This window comes from Priapulus caudatus, unplaced genomic scaffold (genome assembly GCF_000485595.1).
Source record: "Priapulus caudatus unplaced genomic scaffold, Priapulus_caudatus-5.0.1 Scaffold210, whole genome shotgun sequence".
NCBI lineage: Eukaryota > Metazoa > Priapulida > Priapulimorpha > Priapulimorphida > Priapulidae > Priapulus > Priapulus caudatus.
This window is the reverse complement of record NW_014577271.1, coordinates 218,537-243,062: the sequence shown is the minus strand read 5'-3', so window position 1 is coordinate 243,062 and position 24,526 is coordinate 218,537. Positions and strand designations below refer to the sequence as shown.

At 40.0% G+C, this 24,526-nt stretch overlaps 2 protein-coding genes across 4 annotated transcripts in view; one reads left to right on the top strand and one right to left on the bottom strand.

Moving 5' to 3' along the window:
* The window catches only part of LOC106807360 (pyrroline-5-carboxylate reductase 2-like), a 20,933-nt gene extending 17,499 nt beyond the window's left edge, over positions 1–3,434 (top strand). Inside the window, exons 5-6 of the mRNA XM_014809672.1 lie at positions 1,470–1,633; positions 2,234–3,434. Of these exons, the coding sequence (XP_014665158.1) occupies positions 1,470–1,633; positions 2,234–2,422 (353 nt within the window). The 3' untranslated portion in view covers positions 2,423–3,434. The remainder of the gene's footprint in view (positions 1–1,469; positions 1,634–2,233) is intronic.
* Positions 3,435–3,974: 540 nt separating this feature from the next.
* Positions 3,975–22,511, bottom strand: LOC106807358 (coiled-coil domain-containing protein 60-like). 3 transcript variants are annotated; one of them, XM_014809669.1, is made up of 15 exons: positions 22,439–22,511; positions 19,434–19,562; positions 19,054–19,150; positions 14,681–14,807; positions 13,667–13,729; positions 12,538–12,711; positions 11,012–11,238; positions 10,327–10,512; positions 8,876–9,019; positions 8,224–8,370; positions 6,879–6,986; positions 6,530–6,640; positions 5,836–5,973; positions 4,639–4,837; positions 3,975–4,254 (listed from the first exon to the last, which is right to left on the bottom strand). In XM_014809669.1, exons 2-15 carry the CDS (start codon positions 19,507–19,509, stop codon positions 4,165–4,167), a joined length of 1,887 nt encoding a protein of 628 aa, XP_014665155.1. In that variant the 5' UTR covers positions 19,510–19,562; positions 22,439–22,511; the 3' UTR covers positions 3,975–4,164. The 3 variants fall into 3 exon arrangements, with proteins under 3 accessions (XP_014665155.1, XP_014665157.1, XP_014665156.1); XM_014809671.1 differs by lacking the exon at positions 10,327–10,512; XM_014809670.1 differs by lacking the exon at positions 22,439–22,511 and having other exon boundaries at positions 19,054–19,160; positions 19,434–19,530.
* Positions 22,512–24,526: the final 2,015 nt, after the last annotated feature.

Here is a 24,526-nt window from a genome sequence, read left to right as displayed (position 1 = left end):
CCCTAAAAAGTGGTATTATGTCTGATTCTAGCACTTTTGGTTTTTTACCTATAATTGACGTACCATATTTGACCCCAAAATGACCTTTGGGTGACCTTGAGGGGTGACCTTGACCTCAAATCACTGAAGTAAAATCAGAATCAGGTTCCCAGACCTTGAAAACCCCTAAAAAGTGGTATTATTTATGATTATAGTTCTTTTGGATGTTTAACTAGATTGACCCCCAACCCGGGTGGTGGCCATATTGGAATTTGCCAATATGGCGGCCCCGGGGGGCGCCTATTCCGGCGCCCGCCAGAAATCGAAAAAGTATGGTATGGGCAACATCTAGGCCAAATTTGGTGCTTTTGGAATAATGTGAACCAAACGGCCCTTTTTTAGCCCTAACACCCCTGACTAATAGCAAGAATAGGGGGCCCTCAGATCCGTAATAAGTCTGTCACAACGTGCGGAGAGAACGCAGGGCATACTTAACCAAAGAGAGCTTATTCTGTCTCAACAGTGTGGGCTCACTGGTCATATATTGAGAACGGGGGCCTTTTTTCTTATGCTGTTGATAACTTCTTGTTGAGGCCACAACATTTTCGTTGAGTCAGCAGCAGTAGTGTCCATGCGAGGTTCAATGGTGAGCTTGGTGTCAGGTGCCTCATGAACATTAAGGTGTAAATATTCTCCAGGCCATATATATGGTCGACCAGGTAAGAGTGCGAAGAAAGTAACTGTCAGCATGGCGTACTATAAGTTACCTGGAGTCCCTGGCTTTTAGACTGCACTGGTATACAGTGCTATTGGCAAGATGACTTGATGCTTGGTGGGGAAAACTGAGACAACAATAGTGTCCGTAATTGGAACCTTGGCCACAATATCGTGATCCACGTCTTCCAAGGCCCCGTGTATAAATTCTTTGTGACCACCTTATCTTTGGCACTGATATTCAAAGCTGAACGCCGACCTGCGTTTCTAAATTTGTAATTTCAGTGTAATGTATGCAGTGAACAAATCCTGACTAGAGGGAAAAGTCCCTTACCCTTAGTTTCCCCATAGTTCTTTTCAACAATTAAAATATAGGACATATGCTTGCCGATACTCCTCCATGTGGATGAGCAAATTTACATAACCTGAATCATCGTAACGTAGCTTAGTGCTGTACTGTGGAGAAATGACTGCAAACAGTCATGCCATCGGCTTGACGTCACAGCAGACCAGTTTTTCTGGAAATTTTTCTGTAGTGCCTTTATAAAATTGCATTTAAAATTGGTTTTAACTAGTTAATGTTTAAATCGGAGTAAACTATTAATATTATGAGGAGTAAATAAAGACAAATGTTGTTTGTCTTTATTAACTCCTGATATTATATATAAAATTACTCATAAATTATTAGTACTTAAGTGTTTAGTTAACAAAAAAATCTGAACCATGTGCGATGCACTTCAAGACATTTCCTTTAATTTATATTTCCATAATTTTAGGGTATTGTGAGGAGATCTCCGAGTCACTCATTGACATAGCAACGGGCCTAAGTGGCAGCGGACCCGCATATGTCTTTACAGCCATTCAGTCATTAGCAGATGGAGCTGTGAAAATGGGAATGCCCAGAGACCAAGCTCTTCGATTAGCTGCCTATGCTGTCATGGTATACAAATGTTTTCTCTATAAACTTTGTTTTCGAATGTATTTCAACAATAACGATATTGACTACAGTCAGATATCGTAGAAATACATAATAATATAATAGTATTTGTTAAGTTGGACTGGTACAAGAACGCGACCTGGTCACTCGTGAAACTATCACGCTGAATCAAAGATTGTTGAATGACGTATTGAGCTAATAGTTACGTGACTTTGCAGTCAGCTCTGTATAAGCAGCAGTGCGTTCAAGCCTGTACATGCCACGATGATATGAAGAATACTTCTTTGATCTTGTTGATAAACTTTGTATTGAAAGCATTAATTCACATTAAAATGTGAACAATTATTAGATGTTTTGCAAAGCTGTTTCTTCTATAATTGTCCATTCTCCACTTTGCATGTAGTTGTCCACAGGCGTTGTCCAAAATTCGTGAATAGTCTGTATTTGTTATATCATGGTGTAACGTGGTCCTCGTGGTAATCATGGTGTTACTACATTTGTTAGGTGATTATCTGAAATTACCTTATTATTATTATTATTATTATTATTATTAATTTCGTTTAGTTATTAGTTTTGTGTGTTCATATCCATATCTGTTGACAGGGATCCGCAAAGCTTGTTCTGGAGTCTGGACAACACCCCGACTCACTGAAAGATGACGTGTGCTCCCCAGCTGGGTGCACTATTTATGCCATGCACCTGCTAGAGAAACGTGGTTTCCGTGCTGCTCTAATAGACGCTGTTGAAGTAGCAACATTACGCACCAAAGAACTTGGAGATTTCAAGGTCTAGATGCTAAGTTTAGTTGCTCTGATGCAGGCGTCAGCAGGGTGGGCAAACCTGTGTAGTATTCAACAGGGTAGCGCCAGGACTACTGGCCAGTAGGCTGGGGAGGTTGCAGCCTCCAGTGAGTTTAAGAAGTGTTGACACCAGATTGTTATGAAAGGAGCTTCAAATCGAAGCAGGCTTGTTAGGTTCTGCACTTTATGCAGTGGGTGTAACTCGGTGTTGGCTGTGGAGGGTATGTAACTGCCGTGTGGTGGATGCGAAGGGCAATCAAATTCAAACAGGCACAGAGAGGGGAAAGGGCAGTGCCCAGACATCTAGGATATAAACAGCTACTTTATGATGAAGCAGAGGTCTGTAGGCTGCATTGAAAGTGTATTATCCATGTGCGAAGAAAAATGTAAGAATGTTATACATAGCTGTTGATATCCAAAACATAATATATGGGTCATGACAACTTGCCCAGACCCTCCCAGTCAGACCTCTCAAAATTTCACGCAACATACATTCGTACAAAATATTTTAGTTGCTATATCAATTTAAACATTGCAGAAACATGAAGCCGAAAAGAGACAAAACATTAATATTTCCTGACTTAATACCATACTGGTGTTTTCAGTTTGTTAGAGCCAGTTTGTATGATATTGTTTCTTGTTATTGAATCTTTCCAGTATGCACTTCAGTAACTTACGTAGGCAGGGCTACCTGCAAGCATCTATGCTGCAAGCCAGCTGCATGTAATGGCATTGCTTGTATGTTGGATATGTGCACATTTGTTTTACTTCAAATGCTTTCCAAGATATTGTGATTGAAATATGGATCGAGTACCATGCTACAAAATTCTAAAAAAAAAAAACATACAAAGGGAGTGGGTCGAATCTGCCAAGATTGTCAGTCAGAATCATTGTATTTGTAACAATTGACTAGATAGTAGATACCACCTGCCAAAGACAATATGACATATGACCTAATGCACTCATCATGTGATCGTGTGAATAGCAAACATATTTCTCTTTTACTATTTGTCTATTGTGTTGTCTTTGGAAATCATGCCATATATCAGAGAAATTATTGCTAAACTATTTCTAACCATTTTTAACAATATGAAACTATTTTTGTAACGTGAGCTACATGAATGAAAATAAGAGCTGAATGATTAGTGATTGTTAGTGGTGGTTAGTGATTGTGACACGGTCGTCGCAGGATGATTGTGACACACACGTTCGTCGCAGGACGATTGTGACACACACGTTCGTCGCAGGATGACTGTGACACACACGTTCGTCGCAGGAAGATGTGAGACACACGCGGTTGTTCGGCATGATAACTCGTGAGCACACACGTTCCGTCTCGCAGGGAGCGAGTGTGACACCACGTTGTCGCAGGATGATGGTGACACAGACGTTCGTCGCGCAGGACGATTGTTACACACGGTCGTCCAGGACGATGTTACAGCGCACGTGCGCAGGACGATTGTTACACACGGTCGTGCGCAGAGTGAACTGTGCACAGCTCGTTCATGCGAGATACTGTGAACCACAACGTCGTCTTTCAGGACGATTGTTACACACGGTCGTCGCAGGACGATTGTTACACACGGTCGTCGCAGGACGATTGTTACACACGGTCGTCGCAGGATGACTGTAACACACGCGTTCGTCGCAGGACGATTGTTACACACGTTCGTCGCAGGACGATTGTTACTCAACATGTTGTTACTAACATCTTGACACAAATATCATCAATAATTAGATGATGCCACCTACAGGAAATTTGCGCAGGAGCATCCATTGGTGTAGTTGCTCTTCAGGCCCATGTAGAATTTTATCAAGCACAAACTGCAAGAAGACAAACATTCACAATTACATCAAGACAGGTCACATGGTATATGACACACCACTATTGCATCCAAGCGGTCAATCCATATGTTCATAACAACATATTAGTCATGGATGAATAATGATAAATATTCAATATACAAAATACAGATAATGAAAAACAATACAAATAATGACAATATACAAAATACAAATGACAATATAATTTGTCATTATTCACCCTCTGATATTAGTGCTACACACTACCGCTCTACACTACACATTATCGCTTGTGTGTACAACTGCTAAGGGGAACCAATAGTTTCTAATTTTCCTAAATGTCATCGAACATTATGGTAGGTTGCTGTGGTCATTGCAGTGTCATGACCCTAGAATTGTACGTACCAGAATCGCAGCTTGCATGCTAATGGTACATAGGTCGAATATGGGCATAGACATGACGATGAGGCATAGCTTTTGCTGTCCATGAGCAATTGTTAGTGAATCTTCTGCCATGAAAGAGCTGAGCTGAGCCACAGCACCCTCTATCTCAATGTCATTCTTGCCTGCAAGCTCGCTTACCTCTGCATTGAGGTCTTGATACCTAGTAACATTTAACAAACAGAAGAATGTGTTAGAAGCGTCAACAGACATGTGCATGAAATGCTATCCTTTCCATTTTACAAATTGGTATATGTAAAATAAGAAATCAGATATGACAGATATTCTATAGGCATGATACGTACAGGAAACGACTAAATGAACAAGGAATCCTAGCACAAACCAAATAGCGAAAAATGACTAAAAGCACACTGCTTATAATGCTTTCCCTTCTGCGTGTACCCAACCCTACTAACAATAACTAGCTGCAGTTGAACCCCCCACAGTTCACAAGACCCCAGCTTGGCATATGGTGTGTTCTTGAGGTGACCTCATAATACTCGTATTGTATATGCTTGTAAGCAGGTGGAATGCGCGTGGAGTTTCCCACAGAAAATCTCCCTCCCTGTGGTACAACCCCTCTGGGAATGGGGGAGTCAGTGTTGAATTACTGATCATGAGTCTGAGTGTAGTGGCACCCAGTAACTAGCAACTCACAACAGCAAGAAAGAAGACACACCCAGAAGTATTTAAACACTTGCATACGGCACGGGCTTAATTCCATGCTAGTATTCACACCACAGACATAGAACATGAGCACTACAGCTGCTGCCTCCTACACCAGTCAGAATCAACTAGGATGGTCGAGATCAATGGCAGTTCAAGCACATCACGGTTTCCCCCGACAGTGTCACACGCACTAGCAATATCATTTTGGGAAGGACGATGGGCACGTTAAAACTCGTAACTAAGGCCACTTATCTGAACCAAACCCTGCTATGTAACCATATACAGGGCTGACAGCATTTTCCCCACACACTTCCTAGATGTGTGGTGACAATTTCTGCCTGCATAAAGCCTTCTTTACTAAGGATATGGTTACACTTCTCGGCTGTTAGCAAATGACTTTCATGTATGAAGGTTACAGCTCTGTATACTACAATACTTCAGACTGTGATGACACTGATGACTTCACCAGAGCAAAATAACAATGGCTCATACCATTGTGCCGGTTTAATGTTGACGTCCACATCTCTGTAGATCCTTTTGGCTGACGTCCGCATAGCTGCAAGGTTCTGTTCGTAAAGGGGACTCAGTTTTAGAGAGAGAAACTTCTGTCTATAGACTGTACACATCTCCCTGTAAAGGAAACGATCAAAATTGTTAGATATTTTTTATTAAGAAATCAAAGAAAACGTACATGGTAAGTGTGCTATAATGAATTACAATCGACCTAACTAGTATATACTAAATGCTACCACTTTCCTATCACCTGTTCATCTTCTAACAAACTAAATGCTTTTCATACTAAAATGTAGTGTATTGACGTTGCATAATGCAAGTAATTACTTGGTCTGAGCCTATTTCTCCACCAATACATCAGGATCCTATAATATTATATATGGGCAGCAAACAATGTTTACTTCAAAAGTCAAAGCAACCACTGTCAACTTCAAAGTCAAACGTCACTGGTGCATTAGATACCCTTCCAGATCTATTCACAATCATTGGATTAATTTTGTTCACATTTATGCAAGTAACTAACACAAGGAGTTTTTCTTATCTTTACATGCCGATGTAGTCTCACAGCCTGGTATATAATCACGCCTGGTATATAGCCTTGCCTAATTGTCTGCGATTCCGTCACCCGAAGTTCCCTCTTGTTTATTCTGTGACTACATCTATGCTCAAATACCTGTCAATCCTCTCCAATGCATTCTTACAGCGGGCACCTGCAGAATCTTTCAGTTTGTTGAAGCCTTGTTTCATATGCGGTACCATGGTTTTTGTTGACCTCTGCTGCCTCCTAATGAAACAGACAGCTGTGAATATCATCACAGATCATCTTCACAAATAAGAACAGCCACTGTGACCCAGGTATCTAAAATTCTCAGTTATACTACAAAACCCCTCTGGTGTAACAAACCAGGTACAGCACCATTTTTTCATTATCAATTTCAATCATATTTCTAAGATAACATTTCCCATAAACTAACAGCTTCACTTTGGTGCAAAGGATATAATAACTGTGCAACCACTGCAACCTGCTGGTCCGACGACTTGGCTCCGTCTCCCTGTTAGTATCAATAATAGACTGCCATGGAGGAGTTCGTTGTATTTCCTTTCTGTCGTCTGAGACCTCTTCCTGTCTTCTGCAACCAGAAGAAAGTTAACTATTCAGATAATTCATTCGACTATTTAGCATCGACCAACCACCGCCATAATTGATTAAAGGTAAAATTCCCAAAATATCCATATAATATGGAGTTTGTTTGTGATATATGCCAATTAGTAGTTCAATGCTCACGAGAAAAACACGACTGTGTTTCAAACTTAGTATGACAAGGGATCTAAGAAAATGCACGCCCTAAAACCGGATGAATTGCCACGTGTTACCATAGTAAGCTATGGGAATCTGTGATGGTGTCCTGACCAGACCAACATCCATGGTCATATATTATTGTATCGAACAAACATGAACACCAAAGAAATCACACGCATCTGATGGAAACCCTCAAGAAATTAATCGTGAATGCATGGTTAAGATAACTGATGATCTACATGAGGTAAACCGGCAACAGGCACTGGAGAAAACAGCACACGAATAAGAATAGCAGTTAAACCCAACTGAGACTAGACCTCAATGTCAGTGCAACAGGAGACCGATTAGGAAGCCAGCCAAACATAATGACTATGTATAGAGCCAATGAACTCTCACTGCTTTACTATAGGAGAGGCAAGATGCATTAGATAGGGAATCCTAAATAATATTAAATAGACATGAGTATTTCCTACGTGAATACACATGAAGCCATGGACCTCTTGATCATGTGGTATTCATATGATTAAAGTGACTGCATCTAAATCTGAATAAATTGTCACGACACTCCTATCATCGTTAACATCAACCTGACATTTAGTCAAATATTTATGTACAATCACTGTAGTAATGGTTTGTCTTCTTTCCTTTCAAATTCATACAAATGGGTTTTATCTTGAAATGAAGCCAGAAAAAGTTGGATAACATACTAAAATACCAAAATATGAGTAAAAGTAACATGCCCTATGTCCAAAATGCATGCCCAATTCATGACATTTCACTTCCTTAGATGTATACTGGATAATATATATCTTACCAGGAGTCTATCAATAGATATTGATAGACTCCTGATCTTACTTCATACAGTTAAATTAGTTTCATTAATCATATTTATAACAAGAAATTATTCTGATTGTTCATTACTGTTCACCTCTATATAAGGACATTCCAACTTGCAAAAACACCCAAATAGATAGTGATCGCACGCTATCAGACCGATTATACTAGACTACCCTTAAATGGACTCTAGTTCAGCAAATATATAGATCATAATAAATAAAATTGATTACTTGATAGACTGCCGTTGATAACTTCCAGTTGCTGTGCTCTGTGACTGTGTTCCATCGGTGGCGCCCCCTACATTAAAGAGATCTTCCCAGGTTTCAAGTCTCGGTGTCTGCTTCTCTGTCGACGTTGGCTTTACATTCGTCTTTATCCTACAAATGACCAGGTACGTCAGCACCAAGGGAACATATAGTTACTGTGACATTTATTGTTCATAATAACAATATATATTCAACATGTCTGTCAAAATTAGATTCCTAACCGACTAGAATTAAGCATTCACCAGGCGGCACTGATATTTATTCTTGTCAACTCATGCCTTCACTAACATAAGCAGGCCTCCACACACCACAACTGAATACAGTAAAACCAGTATAATAAGGGTTACTAAAGTGATCTGCCGACAGTAACTATAATAGACAGGTTATCATTATAACACAAAAAGTGCCCTTATAAGCAGGTGTCTGGTCTACAAATACAACTGCTAACACCGACTTCAGAGCAGGCTCACACATCAGTTTGCCTACTGCACAGACCCACAAATCTTCAAGCGTTATAATAATCTAGCTGACTTTCAATTTCGACAAAATGTTCAATGCCTAAATCACCAACTATCCATAGATCTGTTATTATCTATTAGATCGTAGAATCTGTTACCTGCGCCCAACATTTAGGGCTACAGGAGCCTTGCTGGTTTGAGACACTGCACCAACGTCTGGGGAAGCTACAGTATCAGAGCTAGCTGATGTGAGATCACATGATTTTCCTGCATGGGATAAAATCCCACCAGTTGCACGAAGGCTGAAAGAGAGCACAAAGTGCGCATAATTTATCTTTGTATTGTTAACATAGTAGTAAAAGTGTCTTGTACCAACACAATAATTGCTACTATCGTTACTAATTCTACTTGCTGATCACTGTAGGCTGCTAGCAGTCTTGTTGCTGCTGATTTATTCCCCCCCCCCATTTATTTATTCTTTTAATGTCGGTACATTTGTGAAAATATCAACACAAGCTCGCCACATGCTCACTGTCAGTGCAACTCCAAACACACACTATGTAATAAGATTGTGTAATTGGTATCAGTAAATATAAAACGCATAAAAACTGGTCAACCTTTTAACCAAAGCTAAAAACAACATAAATCTGATGATGCAACTGACGTATACATACCAGAACAACACGTATACTAAAACATAACCATACTGGAATGCTAAAACTGTAGGTCAATTAGAATTTCCTGCTAACAATTAACTACACTGCCATAGGTAACAAACAATTAAATATAAGTACAGTAGACAGAAATAAAACAAGTGATTATGTCAAACACTGACGGATATAAACACAGCTATAGTAAGTGAAATGCAAAGGAGGATATAATATATATAGATCTGTTGCAGGAGTGCCAGCATTCACAAACATTACACTAACACTTAATAACGTACACTGATGTTTTTCACCACACATGGAGGCCTGCTCTAATATTACTGATGATGTCGTACATAATATACTATATTTCGTGGTTTATTATAGATACCTTGATTCATTAAATTCACTCCAAACTTTAAAGGTAATAATCTTGATTAATTATAATGTTAATTAAATCTCAAACAAGGCATAGGAGACGAAAACGTGCCACCCCTCTCCCTTGAATATTTAGTCTAATAACATAAAATGAACGCAGGATACCTATAGAATATTTTTAGGTACGATGTGTTGAAGAAAGAATGTGACATCACTTATGTCTCCATCAAAGCCCCTAAAACTTTGACAGGGCCGTAGGCTGAGCAAATTCCTGGGGGGCAAAATTTCATGACTAAACTGTGTAATAATGAGCGGCGGGCGCAGCTCTTGATCTACGTCCATAGTGTGGTAGGGGTGGGTATGAGGTCTGAGACAAGGCTTTCACGAATAAGTGACCAAAAAAAATCACGTTAGGTTTATTTACGATTATTAGCTAAGCTTATTTTTTAATTTTGCTCCAAAATCTAGGGGGGGGGGCACAGGCAAAGACCCTGTTTGACCACTGATCATTTTAACAAAAATTCAACGGAGAATGCTGTCGTACTTCTACTAAGCAATGCGTTCATTGGCTAAGTTATAATTACCCTGTCATGCCCTGGAGGGCATCCTTATTTTTGTAAGGTGAGCTGGTAGCGAGCAGTTCCAAAAGTTTGGCTGACATTGGCTGGCGGGTCTTTAGATGTCTGGGACTCATATTGAAGATGGTACAAAGCAACTGGTAAATGCTGCGTAGCTTGCCTAGCAGCTGTCTTTTTTTCTTACTCATCTCCCTGGTACCAATTATAGATAACGCTGAGATATATAGACACTAATTCCATGCATCACAAACCATCAACAATTTTTCAAACATCCTTAGAGTGAATAAGTAGAACGTTAACAGATCATAATACTGATGCAAAACGGAACTGAGCATGAATGCAACAAGCAAACAATACGTTTTGGTTTGATAAATATGAGCATAACTTATAAATAATGACGCGGATTGCCACATATGAACAAACAGGTCGCACACAGTAATTTCATTGCTCATAAACACATACGTAAATTAATTATTCCATTCAAACATAAATACATAATCTTGACTCAATAATCAATGCAATGTCAAGTACAAATTATTTAAGACATCAATGCACTCAACAATAATGGCTGGAAGAGGAAAAAGTCTAAACTTCACCTAAACTCTCTGACAAATGACAATTATTAGAATTCCCTATTAGAAATCACCTCAATTTTATTCATTTTTTGTCATTTTATTGCAAGAAAACCCACCGTGGGGGCAGCGTGACATCTGATTCTGGTGCGACATGCCAGCTGGTTGACTCCTTGTGGTTTTGTTTATATTCATCATTCTCCTTGCCCCTATACTCTTGTTGCTCGTCACCCTGTTCCTCAAGGACAACAGGTGTGCACTTTGGTATCTCTAGCTCAGACAGAGACATCAGCACCATAGCACCATCTTCCTTCCTTTTGATTGAGCTCTCAGTCTGTCTGTTTGCCTAAATACCGTACAGTGGTAATATCAAAGTGAATGCAGACTATTAGACTGGGACAGCAAAGTGACTGTGCACACTTGCAAAAAAAAAAGTTGCAATCTGCATGGCCATCTATCTCAGAGTCACTCCTCTGCTTTATCTTGATTTATGCACTAAAGAGGTATACTCTCACTGTCACCTTAAAACCACATGCATAGGACGCAGGTCAATCCACTGACCTTTGTGCTTACCCTTTTCATGATATATTATCTGTGGCTACTAGTTTTGGCCTCAGTTCTCATTTCGGATTGCTTCCCTATTAACATTTATCTTGATTCTCTTGAACAACATATTAAATTAATCACAAGTAACTATAAGTCATAATAAGAAAGAGATTTGGAACTGTAGTGACAGTGCACTCATTACTCACTAGTTCATGTACTCTAACCAGTCAGTAATATTCAAAAACATTTAAGAATGCCAAAATATTACACAAAAGAGTACACAAAAGCAATGTAAGTTCAATTACACAAACATCTGGTGGGCTAGACTACTAGACCAGAGGGGCATTCACATTGACTGTATAGGTCATGTGCCATGGTATTTACTCAGTACAAAACTGTTTATACCAACACGAGGTGATATGTAACAATTAGGGCAGTGTCACCCGGCCTCATCATCCTGACAGCGCTCATAAGCCAAGTGTTTTCAGCGTGGTGCTTTCATGTTAATTTTTTTACGGTTTGTATTTTAATAATATGCACTAGACTTGGGCCACTTATTATTCAAGTTACCAGCTAAAATAATGTACACAAAATATTTCTTAAACTTTTGCTGAAAATTAAGGCACAATTGTTTTTTAATGTGTTCAAGAAAATTTGGCTTTATAAAGATCTGGGGCATTTATTGTGCAAGGCTGTCCAGCTAAAAGCAAACATTTGGCTATCCTAGGCACAGAACATAGAAATCAATGGTAAGCCCACATAACATTCAGAAGCCTCTAGTATAAAATAAAATGCAAATATAAAATATCCGCCATTGTGTAGTGAGGAAGAAGAGGAACTTTCACCCAACGCCAGTCATTAACGCATGCAGTGTGGCTGGACGTAATGCATGCAGTGTGGCTGCATGGAGCCAGTTGTTCTCGTTAAACAAGATAAAAAGATAAAAGATACAAGACGAAATTTCACAATTTTGTGGTAACCATTTTGAAAAAAAAGGCGCCACTTGCCTTTCAAAGACCATTTTTGTTGGTGTCTACCCACCTCTTATTTTATTACACCACTACTATAGCATATACATAATATGTATAGACATCGTTACCTGTGTTTGCCGCACACACTCTTCGAAAGGCTGGCCAGCAGTGACATCAGCAATGTGCTTGGTCGATTCGTGCAAAAGGTTACGTATTCCTTCCATTCCTGCAGACTCATACTGACTTAGTGGAATCTTAGAATCAACATCCTGGGTGCTTTGCTTTTGCTGGGACTGTAAGTCCTGTCCAAGAACATTTACCACAATCCAATTAAATCATACCAATTAAGGATCAGTGAAAAATAAAACCATTATCCTGTATAGATGATGCCAGTAGTGAGCAGTGTTATATACTATAGCTTACATCCTAAGCATAATCAGACAGATGTTACACATGTGTGATAATTACTACAATAATGATCCTGCTGATCTTACATCAGCATCTTCCACCATAAGTGATATCGGAAAGTCCAGCTGTGTTACTTAGGTCATAGAAAAAGGGGGTATAAAATGCCCGAGGCACGCTTAGGAAAGTACATGATTCATGTAAACACTCGTGCATTTAAAATATCCCAAATGACCACAATCATATTCGTAAATGTTTCTGTAAACAGAAACGCACCTGTGAATTGAAGTACAACGTTAGTGACGATCGAGAATTATAGATTAAAAACCTAGACTAGTACTATCGTAACCATGTTTTAAAAATATAGGCAACTTATACCCACTCTTATCTGATCTCAATATGGCGGTGAGGACTTTCCGATATGGCTTATTGGTGGTTCATACATCCTGCTGGGTACAGTGGATAATGCCCTGCTAATGCAAGCTATAGGATTTGGCTAGGGTTTAAAACATGGAACGAGGCCGAAAGAGCTTCCAACTTTAGATAGAACGTCATGAAGAAATTTGATGTCCAGCCCTATTCTCCACGAGGAGAGAAGGAACTAAGAGAATTAATGCAAGCTAGCTATAATCATGGACAGGTTAATAATTTGGAATAGCAGCCAGTATACACACATACCAGGAAACACGTACCCCTCATTCTTTGCATCCAGCTCATTTCAATGTGTTTTTTAAAGTAATTGCCACCTCATGCCAAAGCGTTACAACATTTTAAAACTATGATTGACCTTGAATTCATGATGTTTCTGGCAACAGCCTTAGGCGTGCATAAGATACAGCCAATCTATCTTACCCTGTTATCTGGCAGGTATCCTCTTCCATGGCAATTTGGGCTTGTGTCTGCCAATTTCGAAAACTGTAAAAGAAAGACATTATAAACAAGCAACGGTTACCCAAGATTCTAATTGGCAATCTCGTTGGACATTACCATGATTTATTTGCAGACATGTTTACCTTCAGCTCACCCGCCGAGGAAATGCACCCTAAACCCATTGGGAAACTATAGGCTGTACATGTTTTATATGATAAAGAATTTTAAAGCCAGCAATTAATACAGTTGCCAGATCCAAAAATATTTAGAGGGGGTCTTGCCAGTGCCCTGGTTCTTTCACATGCACTTATTAACCACATATTTATATATTTTGACATACTTTATTAACCTAGTGCCGCAGGACGACAAGGCTCATCTGAGAAGGGAGCGAGAGAAAAATAGAGAGAGATAGAGATGGAGGAAGCAAGCAAAAAGAGTGCGAGCAAGAGAAAAAGGTAGGGGAGACAGCCAGAGCCACACGAAAATACAGATAGACAGAGAAAAGCAGAGAATGAGAGAAGTGTCCAATCGAGAAAGAGTGAAAGATAGAGTGCCACAGAGAACGAGTGAGATAGAGAGAGAGAGAGAGAGGGGGGTGAGAGAGAAAGATAAAAGTGGAGTGTAATCCCGGGAGAACAAATGTGGGAGCTAGGGAGGTCAAAAGAGAAATATCGAGAGTGAGAGAGAGAGAGAGAGAGAGAGAGAGAGAGAGAGAGAGAGAGAGAGAGAGAAAGAGAGAGAGAGAGAGGAGAGCGAGAGAAAGAGAGAGAATTGTACAGTATTATATCAACTCCGACACAAGTTAGCAAAAGAGAACATATATAGTTGGTGCCCTATTATACCAACAGTACAAAATCTGAGGTAGAGAATGGCGAATTATGAACAACATAGTGAAAGATTTCTGAATTATTGTTGACAAGCAGAAGGACGCTCTTGCCAATAGATGAAAGGATCTCAGGACAGATGAGCTAAAAATCAGTCACTGAAATTTTATACCTTCTCTCTGAGCTGTGTGTAAGTGATGCAGTCAGCCAGTAAATCTTTTGCATCAAGATGGACAAGTCCCACAGACTCAAATGGCTGACTGATATTGCTAAAAAATCCGCATGACAAGTTATGGAATCTGAAGAAGAATATATGGCCACGAATTAGTACAGCGAATTATCACGGAGCATATACTAGGGTGTGCTGAAAATTAATTGACAACGTTAAACGTTTTAATTTTATTTATCAATAATGGAAGAATTATGTTGTCATGTACTGTCATCTGGTAGGTTATAATAGGTAGCAGCTTTGCCAAGTTCTTTATTATATAGTTATTGTCTGGGTGTCATGGAAACAAAGATTTGTGAAACTAAAGAAAACCATGTAACCAAAGGGCGAAACCCAGGGAGAACACAAGTTTGCAAATCGAATTTCAGAAGGCAAGTCAGGCAATCAGGCAAATCATCCCCGATTGCCAATTGTAGTCAATTAAACATATCATAAGTCGATCAGTTTAGAGACGTATTACACTAAGCTGTGAAAACAGATGATTGGATTGTCAAAAGTAAACAGTAAACACGGCATGCTGGAGGATTTAAGGGATATCGCATATTGGCTTCAGCTTTATAGGCATGTCTGACCCAGGAAGAACCTTGGGTAGACAGACAGACAGACAGACAGGCAGGCAGGAAGGTGGGCAGACAACAAACAGACACAAAACAGACACAGACACACAGGCAGGCAGGCAGGCAAGCGGATTAAGAAATTTCGATAAAATTACACTCATGTGGTCTGTAATAGCCAAACATTGCATTAGATGTGGACAGGAGAAAACTATTGTTTTATTGCTCTTTTGTTTCTTGCGGCTGATAAGTGAGGGCGGGAAGCGGACATATTGAATTTCGATAAGATGTGTAGACCTTTCGTTGTCACGATATTTCTCCTTTAAGATACTTTTGGTCAAACAATTCGGTAAGAAAATATTATAGTAAGATGCACCAATATATCTATTTCATAGCCACAGTGTATGAGAAATGACATCCCCGGTAGCGGTGACCTGTGTTTATAATTCGGAGAGCGCCCTAGCCAGTAGGGTACAAAACTACTACTTCATCCCCGCCCGTCCTTTCTCTTGCCTCCCTTGTCGCATGCTCAGCTTCCTTCTTCTTCCACCGCCAAACGGCTGTCTTTCCTGTCACTTTCGCTCAATCTCCCGCCTCTCTCTTACGCAGCAAGCTTGATTACGTATTCTTTTATTTAGGCAGTGCTGCACGTCTGAAACAGTGCTCGCGCATGCGCAATGTCTCCCGAGAAGAATAATATTTTGCCAAAGTTATGAATAAAAAATGGAGAGGGGTTATCCCAGCATAGATTTCTATGATAATATTCCATCAGTAGATTTCACTTGTGAAATAGGAAGCAGACCTTGCATGTAAGGTCTTCGCTGCATAAACCAGTCAGCACAATCTGGCTACGATACTGTTTTAGCGCATGCGCAATATCTCACTAGGGGAGTTATGTTTTGTGCTCAAAATGCATTTAATATGGTCAGGGGATATTTCATCATAGGTTTCTGTATTAAATTCTTATCAGTAGACCTGTGTTTATAATTAGGAGAGCGCCCTAGCCAGTAGGGTGCACAACTACTATTTCATCCCCGCCCGTCTTTTCCTTTGTCTCCCTTCTCGCACGCTCAGCCTCCTTCTTCATCCACCGCCCCTCGGCTGTCTTTCCTACCACCTTCCCTCACTTTCGCATCCTTCTTTCCCGCAACAAGCTATATATACGTACTTTTATTTAGACAGTGCTGCACGTTTGAAACAGTGCTTGCGCATGCGCAATATTTCCCGAGAAAAATAATATTTTGCCAAAGTTATGAATATAAAATGGGAAGGGGTTATCCCAGCATAGATTTCTATGATAATATTCCATCAGTAGATCTAACTTATGAGAAAGGAAGCTGACCTTGCATGTAAGGTCTTCACTGCATAAACCAGTCAGTACTCAATCTGGCTAGGATACTGTTTTAGCGCATGCGCAATATCTCACGAGGGGAGTTATATTTTGTGCTGAAAATGCATTTAATATGGTCAGAGGGTATCTCAACATAGGTTTCTGTAATACATTCTTATCAATAGACATGTTAGTAGCTGATTTCGTAACGAAATCACTCGCAGTAGTTGATTTCTTAACGAAATCACTTTGTAGACTTGATTTCGTTACGAAATCAAGTCATGCGACACTTGGTGCGCCGGCGCGCCATGTGTAGCATTATTTCGTAACGAAATCACTCGCAGTAGCATGATTTCGTAACGAAATCACTCGCAGTAGCTGATTTCGTAACGAAATCACTCGCAGTAGCTGACTTCGTAACGAAATCATTCGCAGTAGTTGATTTCGTAACGAAATCACTTTGTAGACTTGGTTTCGTAACGAAATCATTCGCAGTAGTTGATTTCGTAACGAAATCACTTTGTAGACTTGATCAGTCATGCGACACTTGGCGCCCCATAGGCGACGGCACGTGCGCATGGTAAAATCCGATTATGCTCGCAGCATCGCGATCTGGGTTCCGCATATGAAGATGGCGCTCGTGCGTCGGTCACCGTTGACTGCCAAGATAATTTTCTTCGGCCGTTCTGAACGGTTGAAACTGGTCGCGGGCGGGCCGACGGCAGGGTGCATGGTAAAATCCTATCTATGATTATTCACCTTTGCTCGCAGCATCGCGCCACGGTTCATCCTATATGCGCGGTGCGATCTGCATGGGCGCAAATGCCATGGGGACACGGGAGACACGTGCCCTCCACTTTTCGAAGGGTGGGGGACACAATATGAAATGCCCCCCAGGTTTTTCAAAACATATGTGCTTCTGCATAATTATTAGTCCCTTCTATAATATTATTATTTTGTGCTTGTCTCCACTAAATGAAAAAAATAGAAAGTATAAAAATGACTCCCGATTGATAGCCTAAACTGAATAGGCCTACATGCAGGAACCGCGACCGTATAGGGGCCTACGGCGGCTAGGTGCACTATACAAGTATAGGGGATATTGAAAAGATTTGCTAATCACGACATACAGAATATTGTCACACCATATCCGATCCTACATACATAACAAACATGCACATGGATTTATCGTAGACTTGTAATATGTAAGGCTAGTACGCGCTCGCTCGCTAGCTCTCTAGTAGCTATTGATATCTGTGGTAGATATGTACATTCGTGTATAGGGCCTATATATATACATTATATATATATACATATCGTATATATTACGTACTATTATTTAGGTCGTACTGCTCGCCTGAAACGGTGCTCGCGCATGCGCACTATCTCCCGAGAAGATTATAATATTTTGCCAAAATTATGAATATAAAATAAAGAGGGGTCATCCTATAGCATAGATTGATATGACAAAATTCCATTAGTAGACCTCAATTCAGAAATAGGAAGCAGACCGTGACTATAGCTGTAACAACAACTAGTACTTCATCCCCACCCGTCCTTCCCCTTGTCTCCCTTGTCGCACGCTCAGCCTCCTTCTTATTCCACCGCCCCTCGGCTGTCTTCCCTGCCACTATCCGATCTCTCCCGCAACAAGCTATATTACGTACTTTTATTTAGGCAGTGCTGCACGTCTGAAACAGTGCTGGCGCATGCGCAATATCTCCCGAGAAGAATCATATTTTGCCAAAGTTATGAATATTCTTCCAGTAGGGTCGGTCTCACAATTTCCTATCGATGATTAATTGTTTGTTTACTCTTAGATATGATAAATAGAAAAACTGATTGAGGATCTTTGGTTTCGATGCACATTTAGTACGTGTAATTAGGAGCTTATAATGAGGTCAGAGTAGAATTACGATGACTTTGTGAACTTTTGAGCTAAACCCTGTAATCAGGTAGTGATTACGTAATATGAACAATGCTTTGACAAGTGCGATTAATGTATGGATATATTCCGTCGTAGATATGATTGACAGTTATTTGCTCATAGTTTTTAGTAGAATCAGCAAGTATAATTATTAGTGAAGACTTTTGGACACTAGGGACTCTGGGCATATTGTCGTGTTGGCAATTTATACTGTTGTAAAAGAGTATTCATGCATGTACTCACAGGCGCGCATGCTTGTAACTTACTTATGATGATATGTACCTTGATTGTATAACGTAGACCCTAGTACTAAAAGTTGTATTTTGAATGCGTTGCAGTTTATCCTACGTATTGGCGTAGTAAAAGAAATAAAGAACGTCGACATATAAGAACGCCATTACATGGTCTTATAAAACATGACCACCTGATGAGAATATATGCCTGGAGGTGGTCTCTACTGCTGCAATACTGATTTTTCTCAGTTTATTCATAATCTACAACAAACCTTCTTTTGTACTTTAGCTGCCACGAATCATCAGATATGGTTGGAGTATAGATTTTACTGGTGCGCCTCTTCACCAACAATACCTGATATCGAGGACCTAAAAAGATCTACATTACAATATATAACTTATGCGCATTCGCTTTCTTTCATGATTAGAATCGCATTACTTATACCTATCTATATTTCAGTTCAAGTCCACTTATAGGTTCAAATGAAAAAGTCCACTATTTCTAGGTTTCACCTAATACATTAAAAAATTACAGTACACAAACAAATAGACTTATATATAGTGAAAACCCTTATATATAGCGATTAACCCTAAATCTAGGCAGATATATTCATGCTAAACACATTCCATATAATATGGCACTGACACTGACCTTCCGGCGTTTCATAGTTATATTTAAGTTGTTTCAAGAGGTTGCTATCACTCTCCAGGCGAGGTATCCTCTGCATTTCAAAAGTTACAGTCAGCTATTTTGTCCAGCTCATTCTTATTGGGCTACCACCTTTCAAGGTACAAGGAAATGTATTAAAACAAAACATATCATGTCTAGAGCAGGTATATTTATTTGTAAAAATTACATGAAAATGACAGTAACTCAGTATCATATCAATGCATAGTAAATAGTAAAAGTAAAGAAAATATTTCCACTTTTTCACAAAATGCAAGTAATTCTGTTTACTATTTATGGTTAAATTGCTGCATTATACTTCGTATTTTACTATATTGTTCAATGTAAACATACACTCGTGACTCATACATAGCCCATAGCAAGCAATTAATGTCAGGATCATGTTTATCAAATCGTCCAGGTTTTTTTGGATTTTTAGCTAGTTGAGAAACAATCTTATCGGGTAACAATTTGACGATACGTTTAGTCCCGTTAGTACATACTTTTAATGTAAAAAAATGGCAATTTTTTTTTACAAATATACACCATAGAAAATTCGTGACGTAGTCAATTTATGACAAACATTACAATATTCTAATAAGATAAGCTATCTGACAATCTGTAACAGCTGGTTCGCGAACGCGAAAATTTCGTCAGTCTTTCTGTGATTTCGCGTGACACAGCTCGGTTACGAACAGAGACATTATGTTTTTATAACAAGTGAACACTGCTCACGTCCCAAATGTCTGCCCTCTGTGTCCCCCACTAAAATTGTGGACTGTTCGCTGGCAGCTATGGATGCGTACGCCGGCCTAAGCATTCGGCGCACGGATCCATAGCTGCCAGCGCTGCATACTGTCGTAGGACGTTCCCGCGGTCACGTGCGCCTTGCCGCGGAACTGCGCGCAAGATCTGCGCTCAGCACTTCGGGTCAACACCTCCTTTCGGCAACGCTTCTCTAGTATCCCGTCTCATCTGGTTATAACACTGCTAATAATTGTCATTATTTGCCCTGATCTGCTATTTTGACTTTGTTAAGCAGGGAAACTTATCTACATTTAAATCCCCCCCCCAACACACACCTCTCACCAATTCTTTCAAAACACGACGCCCCATCCTGAATATAAGCTATTAATTCTAACTCTATCATACCTCCCGAACTGACAAGGATTCTGACAAGCTTTGAGATACTAACCAAAAATCAAACATATTATAATAACATAATCACAATGGTAATTGTGACCATTCTACTGGCACTGTAATATAGCTTGGGACGATGCCGGCGATAAAACTTTTCAGGAAAAATTGTTGTGTGCACGAAATAAGACCACGCTAGGCACCAAGAGAAAATATGGAGCTGCAGACTGGTGTTTCAGGCTGATGGCCACCTGAACAGAGGAAATAGGACCCGGGGGGGTGGGGGGCCCACTCCCATTGTTATTTAAAAATTAAAGGTACTGGGCACGTGCCGCTAGACAAGGTATATTTTCCGAACATCATTATTGGCACAGGGTTATCTAGATACCCAACAAGCAAGCTGATATTGGTCCAATATTGGCAAAACAATATTGGACCAATATCACCAGGCCAATATTGGGTCAATAAGGGCCGGACACACTAGGCGATTTAATCGGGCGACTTTATCGCCTGATAATATCGCCCGATTCTATCGCGCAAGTCGAGTGGACACAATAGGCGATTTTATCAGGCGACTCTATCGCCCGATAATATCAAAACGTTTTGATCTATGCGATTAAATCGGGCGACTAAATCGGCGGCGACTGACTGGACACACTAAGCGATTTCACCGGCGATTTAGTCGCCCGATTTAATCGCCTAGTGTGTCCGGCCCTATATCTGCCTATATTGGTCAATTTCAGTTTTATACTGCCTGATGATATCTTGTTTGCAAATTTTATTTTAATTGTAACGCTGTTAACGGTATGTTTGTATTGTGTAACGTTGTTAACACTAGTTTTGCAATAAACCTATTATCTATCTATCTATCTATATTGACAGGAGGACAGCTAGGACATAACTGAAGTGTGCAATATTGCAACAGGGTACATTTTTAGTGCAGTATATTAGGACAGGGTGCATTTTAGGGTGCAAAGCGGTTTGCGCCAGGGTCAGGTTTTCAGGGTCCCCGAGGTACAACCCTACCCAGTTCCGAAGCGAGTGCCCCCCCCCCTGGAGATGGGACACTGCTCTTGGAGTGGGAGGGAGTGGAACTGCGCTGTAGTTGTCTTATGTTTCTGCCTAGGTAGGTAAGCTTGCTACTTGCTTTTTTTGCTAACACAAGCACGAGTATGGTGCCCTGTATATGATACCGGTATCATATGCCCCAATGACACACTGATTTATACACAGAAAAGTCGAGTTACTAACGTAACTCAGGAGTCAGAGTAGAACACTTTTGATGATATAAAGTTAAACATAAGTTTTACAGAATGCATGGTTTGAACAAGGTAGGTTTTGTGGTGACTCCACACAAATATATTTTTTCTATGCAAAACGATTGCATAGAGCACTAGGCCTACTTTAATTAGAAACATTATGGGTTTAACAGGACATGATTAGTATATATTTAGCTCAATAATTTTACACCTATTCACAAACTGAAAATAGATTTCGGCCATCGTTTCTTGTGGACAGCGTACATTACACCCCCTAAAATCACATCCAGTGGCACATCACGGCATAAACTTTTTTTCAGTTTGTGCAAAGGTGTGAAGTTATTGCATAGAAATACTCATTATTATCCCACCATGTAGGACTATTTTGTTCCTATCAATATCATTAAATTCTAACAACTTATTCACATTCACATTCATCATTTTACCAAACATTCCAAGTACATGTGGTTGATCTGTCTATTTGATCAACTTTAATTGTTTCTTTCCGTCTTAGATATAGTCCTTTGGACTTTCAAGACTAATCTTTATGAGTTAATGAGGTTACACGGCATGGAGATAAGTGACAGAACTTACCACGTTTTGTTTGCACGACTACAAACCGCTGCTTTGTCGCGATAGCAACTCTCGACCTGACAACCAAAGATTGCTGACAACTCAATGTGTATGACACGTGACCACCGTTAAATCATTACCGAGATAGATATCATTTCAAGAGCTAATAAATATTAAATACCTGTAATAATACCTGTAAAAATACCTGTAATAAATACCTAAGGTGTTTATTACTCTCTCTTGATCATTTGTTATTATATTTATTTATTCATTTATTTCTTATTTATTATTATCTATTATATTATATATATATATATATATATTAGTTGCCCCTATATATATACTGGTGAGGAGTGTAGCAGGCGATATACGATGCTTACAGATATATATGTAAAAGTGAATATCTCGACGATGCGACCCACTAATTTTACTCTACTCTACATGCCCAATAAGCATATACCTAATTATGTAGATTGTCATGGTAGGGCTTCATGTGAACTCAGATTTACAGTCATCGATGTGTAAGTGTGAGGTGCGGCTGCAGCGGCGGAGTGGCGAGACGGCCGACGGCGGCTATTTCGCGGACGCGGGGATTGGCATTCTTTAATTTAACTGGGAACTGGGAAAGGTCAGTAAATTTTTCTGTGATTCGGAATACGAGAGTCCATCCAGGATGCCGTGGGAAAGCACCCTCTAAAATTGTCTGAGCTGGCAAAATTGTGTCATTTTCGTCGGGATTTCAATTTCTGCGACTAATATTTTTTTTAATATTATTTTTTTAAATTTCTTTTACTTATATTATTGACATTATGCCCAGATAATAAATACATGCGTAAATCTTGAGTATTTATGTAGTGTTTGAAACCTGTAAACGTACCTGATTCTCCTGAAACATGTCTACATAATTTGCACTGGGGACTGGGAATTGGATTTTTTTTTACTGGGAACTGGGATACTCCGGGTTTTTGTTGAGTGATAGTGGTGGAATTGTAGAGACCAGCCCCCGTTATGTACCCCCCTCTATGTAGGCTGCTCATGTAAATGTATATAATTCTCTTTATGTCCTCCTTTATGTACATACTTAGACTCTTGAGAATCCGTTTCTATATATACTCTATAGTTGTGATTATATGTATTTTGTTTCTTTGCTTGCTGACTAGTCACCTGTGTTCATGTCGCTTTGGCGTAAAATTCGGCACAAGAATTGTCTTCGAGTGATATATGATACTCGCCTAGAAAATCGCTTTACGTTCGTTGGACGTGTCAAAACTGGTAGTGGGCGGGCGACTATGGGGCGCCAAGTGTCGCGTATGACTGATTTCGTTACGAAATCGATTGATTTGTACGTAAATTTAAGTTTACTTAAAGTGATCTTCGTTACGAGAATCATTACTTGCGGGTGAGGTTCGCTACGAAATCTTAAGTACGTGCGAGGATTTCGTACGATCAGCCTATCTGGCGAGGTGATTTCGTTCAAATAATGCCTAACTTGGCGCTGCGGCGCCATCTCTAAGTGTCGCATGATTGATTTCGTTGCCAATCTTTGATTCGTAACGAGAATCCAAGTTCTATCCAAGTGATTTCGTTTACGAATACACTACTGGAGTGATTTTCGTTTACGCAAATCAAGCTTACTGCCGCAGTGTTAACTGTGATTTCGTGACGAATCATGCTAACTTGGCGCGCTCAGTGACGCGCCAAGTGTCGCATGACTGATTTCTTTCTCAATCTTTGATTTCGTTAACGAAATCAGTCTACAAAGTGATTTGCGTTACGAATCATGTTACAAAGTGATTTCGTTACGAATCATACTCGTGAGTGATTTCCGTACCTGCTACTGCGTCTGAGGTGATTTCTGTGTGACCGGTAGATCGCTATGTGTACACTTGGCGCGGCCGGTCGCGCATATGTGGTCGCCATGATTGATTTCGCTTCCAGAAATCTTTGATTTCGTAACGAAATTCAGTCTTACAATAGTTGGATTTCGTTACGCAATGCACTACTGCGCGCGTGATGTTCGTTTACGAAATCAGGCTACTGCTGCGATCGATCGTGGCATTTCGTTACGAAATATGCTTACACTTGGCGCGCGCGCGCCAGCAGTGTCGC